Consider the following 12,557-nt stretch of genomic DNA (forward strand, 5'->3'; position numbering starts at 1 on the left):
GAAAGTAAATGCTTCCCCAATATCCCTTATCATTCCACTCTTTCCATAACTCATTGTCGCCCAACCTCTCTCCTCAGATAAAGTTATCTTTATACCAACCCATCCGCACTCCCCTCCATTTCACTCCACTATCTCCATCTTCTCTCCACCTTCTCCCTTTATCCACCTATCCTTCTAAACAAAATACACAACATGAAATCCAAATATATAATAATATAAAAGTGTGGAACCCTGCCGTATGTTCAAGATTTAGCATTTAATTTTCGAGTCTAGGTAGTGAACGCGGGTTAGCGGCCGCGTCTAGATATAAAACGCTTTTTGTTTGCACGCAAATATTGAGTAGACAACTCTCCATGAACTCTCAAGCACTCTCAAGATCCGGCTCTTGTTCGTGGAGCCGGGGCCGGGATCTCTGGCAAATGTGAGCCTGTAAGGCTGGAGCCTGGATCGGTATGATTTTTTATTATTATTACGTGCGTCGTTATTGATGTTTGTTTGTTGTCGATTGTTGTATTATCTGCCGTGTTATTGTATCACGTTCAGCTATTTTGGAAAGCTAAGTGGAGTGGAAAAGATTCGTGTAATACTTAATGTACTTTCGATTCACTTCTTTTGACTTAGCTAATCTAAATCACCCAAGCGGCCGCATATGGACATAAAACGCTCTCTCAGCCATTCACAAAGAAAACATAACTTTCTACGAAACTATCAGAGCCCTAGGAGATCCGGCTCTTGTCGAGGTGCCGGGCTCGTTGAAGTGCCGGGCTCATTGAGCAATTCTGCTTTGTTTGAGTTTTAAATAGTGGAAATTTCTTGTGTCATGTGAATACTTTTTGTTATTAAATTAATATTGCCATTGCTAAGTTTTGTTGTTACTCACGAAGAGTTATTTTTCTTTGCAATCTCTGTTTACTTAAACCCCACAATATATTTCTCTGATCATGTTTTACTTTCTCATTATTTTATGACTCTATTTCAACTTAGAGAGCAGAGAACTTATATAGCTTCGACATACTGAATCGTTGACGGACTTCGAATAAAGCTTTTTAAACCGCTCTTTCAACCGCTAACAAAGAATCAAAAATATCAGAACCTTTGCGTTGGAAATAACAACCGGCTCTTGTCGGTTCGTAAAGCCGGGCTTGTTTTTACTTCGAAAAGTTTGTACAGCTGGAGGTTTTAGTTCAATAATCAAGATTCTTTTCGTCATGTGCGCGTTTTTGTTGTCAACATTTGTTTTGTTGTCAGTTATTATATTCTCTGCCGCTATGACCCCGTACTACGCCTGGCCACTTTATTAAGCCAAGCGAAATGTGTTAAAAAGAATTACGTGCACTATAATTCCTCTAGCAATCGAGCTCTTTCGAAGAAACTTTCTGTGGAATCAGAAAAAGTTAGAAAAAAAGTTTGAAAAAAAGCTGAGAGCTCGAGTATATATATTGTTTACAAAACTCGAGAATTGAGACTAGCTATAATATTCACTTATTTTCTGCGAAATTCTGCTTGCAATTCATTTATTTCCATGGACTTAGAATCACCTAAACGGCCGCTTTTAAATATAAAATGTCCCCTAGCCACCAACAAAGAGTTAATAATCTCAGAACTCTTAGTTGGGTTGACATCGACATTTGGCTCTTGTTCGTGGAGCCGGGTCCTTGGCAAAGGGTCTGGGAAGCTAGAGGTCGATGGGTAAACTTTTCCGCTTTGTGCATGTTTTTGTTGTTAACATTTGTTTTGTTGTCGATTATTACTCTACTAAACGAGCAGTCGAAAAATTCGCTATTTTTTGTTCGTCTGCGAATAGGTCGTATATCGGTGTAAACTATGACTTGTTATTCACTGCTCATATATTCACTTATTTCTCTGAATATTCATTTTAATTTTCGAGGGGTATATAATCGACTTTTTGCTTGCTTTCATATTTTCCAGAAAAAACAACATAGCTGCCTTGCAAGAATCCTAAGAGCATGTTAGTTTAGTATTTTAAATATTCTGGTCCAAGTGCAGGCTTTTCTTTAGGGTGCATATTTGGTTTAGTTCATAGAATGTATTTAATAATAGAAAGCTTTTGTTTGTGATTATTAAGAATAGAAATTGGCAGCAAAGATTTAATTGACAACAAACCCAAAGGTTTCTAGATTTTAGTTTTAAAAGAAAAGATTAAGCAATGAAAATAATAGCCCTATATTTCACATTTATTACTTTTTAGCTAAGCTTGCTTGTAATTAATAATAAAAAGTCGATAAGATAAAAGCTTTGAAGTCTCGAGAGACGTTGTTCTAGTAGAGTCATGGCTTTCCCTATTCACAAGAAAGTTTCGGAGAGTTAAGGAAGAAGGCTTATACAGTGAATTTATTTAAAACTTTTTAGACGGATTTTATTAGCGTGAAGACGGAGGGTATATAATCCGACCTCCGGCCTTCGTCCTTTGTCTTCCTTAGATAACTTTCAAAAGACTCCATGGAGTAACCATTGGTGTGTTGGTGTGTGGAGCCAGGTGTGTAAAGCCATGTGTGTGGAGCCGGGTGTGTGGAGCCGGGTGTGTGGAGCCGGGAACGTGGAATAAAGTATAGAATTCTAAAGTGTATTAAATTGTGGTGTTAAATTTGCTTAAATGTAATTACAAGTTATTAATAGCAAAAGATTTAATAATAATAAAAGATTTGTTAAGAATAAAAATATCGGATATAAAAAGCTTAGATTTCTTAAATGTTCTTTACTGCTATACACAGTCACGGGTCAATCTTCCAGATCCAAGAAGAGTGGGTTGTCCATTATTGTGTTCTTTGCTGCTGCATAGAGTCCCGGGTCTATCCTGCAGGTCTGAGAGAGTTTGCGAATGCTATGATTCTTCTGGAAGATAATCGAGCTCTTTATATATTGCCTCGAAAATTATCAAATCGAAACTAGGAGTAATATTCACTCATTTCTTGCGATCTTTTTTTTGAATAGTACTTGCAATTCACTCATTTCTATCGGCCAACTCAATTATTTAAGCGGCCGCTTATAGACATAAAACGCCTTTCAACAGCCAACAAAGAGTCAACAATCTCAGAACCCTCAGATGGGTTGACATCGATATCCGGCTCTGTCCAGCTCTGCGGTGGTTTGTGGTGCCCGGCTCATTACAGGAAATCTGAAGGGGTTTGGTTGGTCTAATAGCGGAATAGTAAGAGGAGAAGCGGGGTCATTTTGTTGTTAACTTCTCGATGTTGTCGCAGGACATCTGGCTCCTGCTTATAGTACCGGGGTGCTTGGTGCAGGAGGTTTGTGGAACTGACGTGAGGCGACGCGAGGGGTAGGAGGTGCTGTTGGTTTGATCATCAACTTGTTAGTTGTTGTTAACTTGCTATTTGTTGTTGCTTGCTATGTTCCTCGCTAGTGCCACTGCTGGATATGCTTTTGTTCTCTCCATTCATACTTTCAAAGCAATTGCAATCCAATGACAAGTTCTGGTGTCTGCGAATGTCGAGCTGCGAACTTCTGAGCGACTCGAAAGCCGCGTTTACGGTTTCATGGTAAGTTGGGAAGAGTATAGTCACGTGTTTTATATACTCGAGAGCTAGGAAACATTTTCGAAAGTTTCGTCTTTGTAGAGTGAATCTTCTGGTTTTGAGACGTGGCTTAGATTCACTGGCTGCCGAAAGACTCTGCACAATTTGCGAATTTCGAGGTATAAATCGTCTGCTTCAGCGAGGGACATCTGGTTCATATGTTATCAAAAGTCGTCTTGAGGGGCCCTCATCGTGCGAGCCGGGTGTTGTGTCTTGGCGGTCAAAAAACTATGATATGTTTCATTTAGGGGTGGAAATGTGAAGGCAAAATGTGAGAGCATAATCATGCTGTTAAGGGATGTCTTGTCGTCAATCTGCATTTCATTGCCGAATTCAAGAATGCTTTGAACTTTTGACTTTGTTACTATTTTTGGATCTAGTCCTAAGTCTTCCCCAACTTGGGACATTACTCTGGCTTAAGATATGTCTCGTCTATATATCTCTGTTCCTCCATAAGTTGTTTGCATTCATAATTATTCTCACATACACAAGTCACATGCTACTCATAAGTGATTTCATGCCTAAAAGTTGTGTCCCTTCTGTCTAAATGTCACTCGCTGTCAATACGGCTTCTGCTGTTGCTGAATTGTCTAATGTCAATAAAAGTTTGCTGTCAACAAGTCGCTCATCACCAATAAACTATTTCAAGTACTTGCAAGACATTGGATGCGAGAATTTCCCGGGCCATTTTCAAGTGGTTTTGGAATGAAAGAATGTCTACGAAATATTGCTGATCAGATACAGTCGCCATCAAATAGCCAAAGCAAACTGGGACGTTGTGTGTAGCTCATTTGATGTTGATAAAGAATTGGTGCCAAGTGGACAACTCTTTTTATATTCGAAATCTTTACAAATAGTCTTTAATTCGCCAGTTATATTCACTCAAAATTTCGTACTCCGAGTTGTAGTTTTCACAGATTCACTTCCAGGTATTAGTGAATGAAACTAGGCTCAACGTCACTGACTACCAAATGACCTTTGGGGTATAAAGCGTCCTGCTCAACGAAGGACAATCGATATACAACAAAAGATCATCATCACAACTGCCAAGCAATATGACGCCGCCTTTAGTGTGAACATGGTTGAGCCGGGCTGAACTTGAACAGCTGTTCTATCTTTCTGAGTCCATTTACTGCACGTCATACTCGTCTTGCCAAGGAGACGTTGTCAAGTGTTGATTGTTATCAACTATATATACACCCTACAGTATGGATTTCAGATCTCAAGTCTGCTTTTGAAAATCGAAGTGCGACAAATAATGAGCACTTTACTCACACTCCGGTGATGGTGAGATACCAAACCATTTCTCTGACCTTTGGAGGAAAAGCCCCGACCCCGAGAACAAATCCTGCCGCTTTGAAGTCACATCTGTGATCGGGCTACCGAGCCGAGGAGATTCTTACCGCTTAGCATACGAAGAGAACTTAAGATATAAAGATGGTATGCATAATAATATGATAAGTTTAAAGCGTTTGAAATATAATGATAACGATGATATAAATAAACTTAAATAATAATTCGATTTTGTAAATTTTAATTATTAGGTTTTATTTGATTAATCTTTATTCTGAGAACTTTGGTTTATACTATTAAGTGGAATATCGTTATATTTCTTTACCATTTCCCAGAAAGCAAAACAATATTTATTCTGCATTTTCTCACTCCATAAACACCTCGCCAAACAATTTTCTACCTCTGCCCAATCCTTAAAACCTAAGTTGGACATCGACTTCGACACCCGTAACGCATACCCTTCCGTCTCTGCTGGCGATGAGAGCATGCCGCCGATGAAATAGATCCAAGGCAGCAATTCCTCAAAATCTTGAGGATCTTCGAGGTCGCCGAAAGTTTCTATCTCCGTGAGAGCGAGGGCAAATGCCTTTCTCAATCCTCGAAATGCAACTGCTCGAGGTATAAATTCCCGGAAAATGCAGTTGCTGCACATCAACGCTGCGACCCGACATGCCTCATAGACAGCCGCTTCCAATTGCTTTTTGGGGAACTCAATAGGGGTGATAACTCGCAATGAAAGCAATCTGTGTTCCGCTGCTGCACGGAGCTTGTTGAATACGATGATTTCTTCTGCTATGACTCCCTGTGTATAGATCATAGTACTTTGTGCGATCGTGAGCTCGGACATGAATCGAAGTAGGGTCATGATATCTTCGCCAAATTCGAGAACCGCCAAAGTGTTACTGGTGTCCCTAATGAGCGAGGGAGGAATGTTTGGAAATTCAGAGCCTGTGAGCGTAGGCCGTTCGATCGTCGGAGGTGTTCCTACGACCATCGACCAGATAATGTTTCCCCTGATAGACGTAAGCATATTGGATCGAAGACCGTATTGAAAACCCACAAGGTTAGAAGAAGTTCAAGAGCACCGCTCCAGCCTAGCGACTGCAAGCCACCCCTAGCATTGAGCATTTTCACGATGGCGTGCCAATGAATTCCATCTTGCTCGGTAACACCAGTGATATTCTTTATTTATCAGCTATTCTTCTCGCACGTACACTTATGAATGCAAAACTTACACCTTCTGAAGCAACCCAGCCTACTGCCGCAATGGTCTCGTCACTTACAAAACCATCTGAACTATTCAGCCGCTCACTAACCAGACGAATGGTCTCTCCTCTGTGGAAGAGGGTGCTTATTGAGCTCCCAGGTCGCCCTCCATACGACTCGACATGCACGCTTGCGTGAAACAGAACTCCGTGGAAAAGAGCTGGATCGCTCATTGCGTGGCGGGCCCATTGTGTATTTACGGGATTCAAATGACTGTTGATACCTAGTGGCTGGATCATGGGAGCAATATGATAGACAACTAGAAATTCTCATGATTAACCAATCATTCTCCAATAGACAGGAGAACTTACAGTGTGTGAAAAGGAAGTGCCAAGTGCTGCAGGTACCTAGAGGGGATGACCCAAACGGATCGAGGCTCACAATCTCTTGCGGCCAGTGGAAGAAAGAATCAATCGGATACTCGGTGGAGGCCTCCGGCTGAAACAAGACCACAGAAGACCCCAGAGAATCCTGATTTAGATGGTAACTAGGTTTTCCAGAAGCGGCATTGCTGGGGACCTTCTCCGATCTTTCATCCAAAGTCTCGAGATCGCCATGATCTTCTATGCCCCCCTGTTCTTGCATGAAGTTCTTCACCCGTTCCAGTCTCTGATTCCGCCGGAACGCCTTCATTGCCGTCTTTCTAACAATCTTCCTAGTACTTTCGTCCTTCCCCGCTCCATCTTCCACCTGATTAGACACAAACTGCCATTTCTTCCCCATTCTTGACCGAAAGAAGGAAACGCCGAGCTGGGCTTGAGAAAACGGGGTGTGGTGGAAAATCCCGAGGTGGAAGAGCCCACATCTTCAATGCTGTTCATTGAGGCTGTGATGAGACAAATGGTTGTTGAACAATTAAAGTATTAGGGGTCCGCTGACGAAGCTGGGGCAGTCTATTCCCTTTTGGAAAACTGCTTGGCTTGGCATCCTCGCTTGGGGGCTCGCTTCAGGGGCTGGGGTAAGCACTACTTATTTGTGCCTTTTCTCGTCTTTACTTGCCTTTGTTCCTTGTATTCTATTCAGAGGTACCAAAATAGTACTCAAAGCATAGTAAACATCGGCTTCGCATGTTCGGAGGGATTAAGTAGTCCGATCAGTTACACTCGGAAGGCGGAAACCAGCATCGTGCTTACGGCACAGCCTTGAAATTATGAGCGTTTGCCTTTCACAGCCAGTGCTGACCAAATTATCACAATTGATTCATCTGGTTTCAAAGAATGTTCATATATAATATGCTAGATCTTTCTATTGTCAAAAATATACTTTATCCAACAGAAGCATCCTTTCTTACACTCTTATCTTAATACGTTTGACGGTATCCAGCACCATGAATCTCAAGCAAGTCCTCCTCACGCTTGCTTTATCCGGGCTTTCTATTTCAGCGCCCACCAACACATCATGCACTTCCCAACCAGAATCTCTTTGCAAAGACCTCATGATTCCAGTTACTGTCACGGCAAATAACACATTGCTTCCCATATATCCCAACTCTACAAGTCCCACTGCTTTCTACGAATACTTTGGGTCTCTCAATTTCTCTAGAATTTCACCATTCGCCAACACTGTATCCGGTACATTCAACATCAGTGCAACCTACTGTGAGCCATCAACCAACTTAGAAGGACGGAATGCAGTGCAACTCCTCGTTCATGGAGTTGCGTACACAAAGGTGATTAGAAGCTTGCTGACTTTGATCTCAACACTGACAAGAAGCAGTCATACTGGAATGGCAACGAATATCCCGATCCAGAATTCGCCGGAGAATACAGTTGGGTTTCCCATGCCCAATCCCAAGGCTACGCAACTCTATCCATCGACCGCCTTGGAAACGGCGCATCTTCTCACCCGGACCCAATAAATGTTGTCCAGGGACCACTCCAAGTCGAAATTCTCCATCAACTAACGCAGTCGCTCCGTGCTGGTACAATACCATCCATCTCCCAGATATACAAAACCGTCATCCTCGCATCCCATAGCTACGGCTCGATCCTCGGCCGCTCCTTAGCAACACTACACCCCACTACCGGTGCAGACGCCTACATCCTGACCGCTGCCGGTCCCGATGTCGAAAAAGGCTTCGAGGCCACACTTCCAACATTTCATGCCCGAGCAGCCAGCCATGTAGATCCTTTACAGTTCGACCAGCTCCCTCAAGGCTACTTGAGTATCCATCCTCCCTCACTGCGCACCTCGCTGTACTCTTATCCCGGCGATTTCTCACCCGGCCTCCTCGCCTACGACGAGACGCTCACACACATTTTTGCAGCTGGTGAAGTGATCGCACAAGCACCACTAGAATCTTCACCGTCCAATTTCACGGGACCAGTCTTTGTGTTGACGGGAAGGTATGACCAGATTGCTTGCGGGGTGGGGAATTTCACGGCGAGTGTTGCACAGTGTAACATCTCTGAGATTGGGGGTTTGAAGACCTTCTTTCCGAAAGCAAAGAGCTTCGAGGTGTATATACCAGATCAGACGGGACATAATTTGAATACGCATTTTTCGGCCGGTGAGAGTTTTGGTGTCGTTGGGCAGTGGTTGGATAATGCTGGGTTTTAGCGAAGCAAATGTGTCTTAAGAGGAGTTACCCACGGCCAGGCAAAGGGGATAGTTGTAAAATAGCGGAAGACCGGGCAATAATTCATAGTTTTCGTTCTCGCTAATCCATTTTTAATATAAATTTTAATTTAAGCTTCGAATAATTCCCAAAAAAAAATTATTTATATTAACATGAATATTATTACGTTGAACTTTTTTGGGAAATCAATTTCGTAAGTCTCAAATATTAGGTAACAAAAGCAACAGCAGTTCAAACGATGCCACGTAGGCAATTTAGTTCAATCAAGATCTTGAATCTAGAACCCTGAATACACGGCATATCTAATGTTAACTGCTGAACGCTACATGAACGAGCATTTTGGTGAGTCTGAGCTTGTCTCAGTGGAATGGACACATGTAGCTTTCTGGTAACAGCTAATCGAAGTATCAGAATGATAGAAGGTGGACGGAACAATTCATGGTGGCTCATTCAAAAGAAACACCAAATATGTATCGAGGAACATTTTCTCCCGGTTCCAAAATCTCCGCCTCTCCATCTCTAAACTCTTCAGCGCTAACCCCAGCCTCAGCCTTCACTGTTCCACTACCTGGCGATCTGCTAATGCTTTGCGTAAACGCGACAGGGCTTCCACAACTGTGGCTTCGCGTATCCGTTCTCGTGACCCAGAGAACAAAAACGGCCCCCAAGCCTGACTCCCCTTCGGTGAAGCAATACCAATGAAAACCGTTCCAACAGGCTTCCCATATTGAGTTGCCGGTCCAGCGACGCCCGTCGTACCGATACCCCAAGTCGTCAAGCTACCGTCAAAAGTCGTGATCTTGCGCGCTCCTTCAGCCATCTGTGTTGCCACGTCCGCGTGGATCACGCCCTCTTTCGCAATCAGCCCTGCATCCACGTTCAATAGGAGTTGCTTGAGAGGCGTTGCATAAGAGACAACTCCGCCACGGAAGGCTGCGCTCGCTCCTGGTACAGATGTAAGTGCTGCCATTACACTGCCAGCAGTCAAGGATTCAGCGACTCCGACCGTTTCGCCGGCCTGGAGGAGCATTTGAATGACATCGCTGGCGATATCGAAGACCGACTCGTGGGTTTGCTCGATATATTTGATTTCTGAGGTCATAGCTCCGAGTGTAACTGATTGATATATCTACCGAGAAGTTTGTGACTGTTGTATGAAGTACGAATTTTATTTGGTGTCGAGGGCGCTTTATAGAAATTGGAAACAGATTAGTGAAGACCCACTGTGACTGGAAATCTAGGTAGCAATTATGTTCTCGGTGAGAGTCATTTTCAGGCGTCCATATACCAAGGGACACATGTACAGCAGGGGTTCATCACCTCTTAATGAATCAAGGCAATTCCCCAGTATCATTATTGCAACATACAGTCAGACTCAAACCTGGACACCGAGTAAAGCCTTCTCAGGAGTATGGCTTCATCACAATTGAGGCTTTTGGAAATTATGATGGCTGGAAATTCAGTCAAAAAGGCATGCAGAGAAATGAGACCTCTCGGCACACAGCCTCACTGGTGTCTGAGACAAGAAGCCTTTTCAGCCAAGGGCAGGCACCGAGCCTTGCCGACGGAAAACAAAGCGAATTGAGAACTCTGTATACATGAGAAGGACAGATAATACATATTTCCGTTCAACAGGCACCCCGGGATTCTAGGGGTACTAGAAGTGAATCCGAAGTTCGGAATTATTGAAGATGCCTTGTAGGCAACCAGGAAATAAGCAATTATCTTCGGATAAGGACACAATTATTTGTTGCTGGAAAAGAGAAAAGAAAGAGGAGAATAAGAGAGTAGCAGGAAACAGAAAATCACTGTTTCCTCCGCTGCATTTCTTCTGTTTGTAGTTTGGTGGAGTTGATTGTGGCTGAGAATGTTTATTTTTGGTGCCTCCGCAGCGGTTTCACAGCTTTTCAACTCTGCAGCCGGGCCCCTGCAGTCTCGTGATTGCTGCGCCACACGCTGGAAAACCACTTCATCTCATTGTCTTCTCTTGAATCTCCATCAACCAGCAGACTGGAAGCTTGACTAGCATCAAAATGCCTTTTCCCTTCTTATCACTTCCCTTCGAGATTAGGCTCCTCATTTACGCATTTTACATCAATGCTCAAACCCAAACAAAACATTACATCAATTCCGAAACCTACATAGAGCGTTGCACCCGTCGATCATTCACGATCAATGCATTTGAGCTTCTCCAACGCACCCTTGAACGACGATACCGCCATTTACTGCGAGCTGGATGGATTTCATTATGTCTCGCGAGCCACCAACTCTACGAAGAAATGCTTCCCTTCATACACTGCCATCCCATCAGACTGACTCTCGTCGATGACCTCTTCTTCAACCACGCCCAGGATCAACTCTTTCACTGGCCAAGTCAGCATCCTTGGCTAGTAGCCAATGTCAAGGAGATTCGCCTCCACTTGACGTTCTCCGGCCGCCAATTTAGAGCGTATGGCACAGAATTAGAACAAGCAGCCGAGAACGATCTATTGTACGACATGCCTAGCCTCACGTCTGTGTATCCATCAGAGATGAGCGTTCGATTGATGATATCTGGCGACCTGTAATTGGGAAAGAAAGAATTCGGTTTCAAGAGAAGAACAATCTCTCCAAACTCGCAAACGTGTTATCAACATTGAAGTCGTTGGAGACCATCGTCATTCTAGTCGATCATCCCGACCTCTTTCGAACTTGGACAGACATGTGGGGAGACTTGGCGGCCTTGAGTAAAACAGGTGCTATTGTGAAGATATGCTTCATACGTTCGTTTGGATTCCGTGAAATGGTTAGGTTCGTATGGAGTCAAGGTGGGAAATTTCTCCCTCTCGCTGGACAAAAGGGTACGGTCAGCTTTGGTGTTGATGGTGAATATCAGCCACATTACAATGGAGATGCTCTTGTCTCCCCAGATGAGCAGACTCTGGTCCATGTAATCTCCCAAACGAATGTGGAGGATCATGTTTGGCTTGGGTGGTGGCCCCACTGAAACTGAAAATATGCTACATCTTTTTTCAACTGATGACAATGTATAAATTAAAGCTTCGAAGTACATTTTCGTGCTCAATAACCAGATCTGATCGGCCAGATAAATTAACGTCTCGTTGTTAGTTATAATTAAAGTTTCAGGTCTACTTTGAACCAACTCTTTAAGGCTAGTGTTGCGCTCGCTTAGAAAGGGGGATTTAGCTCTACTTCTCCGCAACAACTTGTCTTGCCGACGTCATATTTCCGTGAAACCCTATAAGTAGGTTGATCTCTCTATGAATTCCATTGTTCTAACTACATGACCTTGGGCCAGAGCTTCACGATCATGGTATCTTCACTTCCCCCTCTCACGCATCACATCACGACGAAATTGCCCGATGGCACTACAGCGTTCCACCATGCTGATCTTGAGCGCCACGAAAAAGCCCTTCAAAGCAAACCATATCCATCTTTCCCAGCAGCAGGAGGTAGCGCCTGTCATGTGCTAGATTTCGATCCGAACCCAGATAACAGTCCAGGATTTGTGCATCGCACCAATACCATCGAGTACTGTTTTGTGCTGGAAGGCGAGCTTGAGTTAGCCCTTCAAAGTGGAGAGAAGAGGATCATAAAGCAAGGCGAAATTGTTGTACAGAGAGTTTGCATGCATTCATGGAAGAACACTAGCGAGACGAAATGCGCAAGACTTGCTGCAGTATCAATTGGTAGCAAAGAGGCTACTGAGGGCGAGGTTGAGACGCCACAGGGAAAGCAATCTATGTAATAGTAAAGATGGAGAACTAACTGTTCAATGATTCTTATTGTCCACCACCACGAACTTGGCCTTTATTTTCTAGCAACTAAAAATTCCCACTCGTCGATACACGCTCGAGCCGATTCCA

At 43.5% G+C, this 12,557-nt stretch overlaps 5 protein-coding genes across 5 annotated transcripts; 3 read left to right on the plus strand and 2 right to left on the minus strand.

Annotated features, from left to right (window-relative positions):
* Positions 1 to 5,109: 5,109 nt before the first annotated feature.
* On the minus strand, positions 5,110 to 6,949 carry LY89DRAFT_725168 (uncharacterized protein; the record flags this gene model as incomplete). The annotated part of the gene is made up of 4 exons (XM_018218958.1): positions 6,425 to 6,949; positions 6,083 to 6,372; positions 5,908 to 6,029; positions 5,110 to 5,860 (listed from the first exon to the last, which is right to left on the minus strand). Exons 1-4 carry the CDS (start codon positions 6,834 to 6,836, stop codon positions 5,110 to 5,112), a joined length of 1,575 nt encoding a protein of 524 aa, XP_018062606.1. The 5' UTR covers positions 6,837 to 6,949.
* A 599-nt stretch (positions 6,950 to 7,548) lies between these two features.
* LY89DRAFT_599986 (uncharacterized protein) lies at positions 7,549 to 8,672 on the plus strand (the record flags this gene model as incomplete). Its single annotated transcript, XM_018210129.1, has 2 exons — positions 7,549 to 7,782; positions 7,830 to 8,672. 2 exons carry the CDS (start codon positions 7,549 to 7,551, stop codon positions 8,670 to 8,672), a joined length of 1,077 nt encoding a protein of 358 aa, XP_018062607.1.
* A 388-nt stretch (positions 8,673 to 9,060) lies between these two features.
* LY89DRAFT_691141 (putative competence/damage-inducible protein CinA) lies at positions 9,061 to 9,835 on the minus strand. The gene has a single exon (XM_018216239.1). It carries the CDS (start codon positions 9,791 to 9,793, stop codon positions 9,245 to 9,247), a length of 549 nt encoding a protein of 182 aa, XP_018062608.1. The 5' UTR covers positions 9,794 to 9,835; the 3' UTR covers positions 9,061 to 9,244.
* Positions 9,836 to 10,690: 855 nt separating this feature from the next.
* LY89DRAFT_339069 (uncharacterized protein) lies at positions 10,691 to 11,306 on the plus strand. Its single transcript, XM_018206848.1, has one exon. It carries the CDS (start codon positions 10,725 to 10,727, stop codon positions 11,256 to 11,258), a length of 534 nt encoding a protein of 177 aa, XP_018062609.1. The 5' UTR covers positions 10,691 to 10,724; the 3' UTR covers positions 11,259 to 11,306.
* A 695-nt stretch (positions 11,307 to 12,001) lies between these two features.
* Positions 12,002 to 12,439, plus strand: LY89DRAFT_600133 (uncharacterized protein; the record flags this gene model as incomplete). Its single annotated transcript, XM_018210139.1, has 1 exon — positions 12,002 to 12,439. One exon carries the CDS (start codon positions 12,002 to 12,004, stop codon positions 12,437 to 12,439), a length of 438 nt encoding a protein of 145 aa, XP_018062610.1.
* Between the last annotated feature and the right edge of the window lie 118 nt (positions 12,440 to 12,557).

Source organism: Mollisia scopiformis, assembly GCF_001500285.1.
Source record: "Mollisia scopiformis unplaced genomic scaffold LY89scaffold_33, whole genome shotgun sequence".
Lineage (NCBI taxonomy): Eukaryota > Fungi > Ascomycota > Leotiomycetes > Helotiales > Mollisiaceae > Mollisia > Mollisia scopiformis.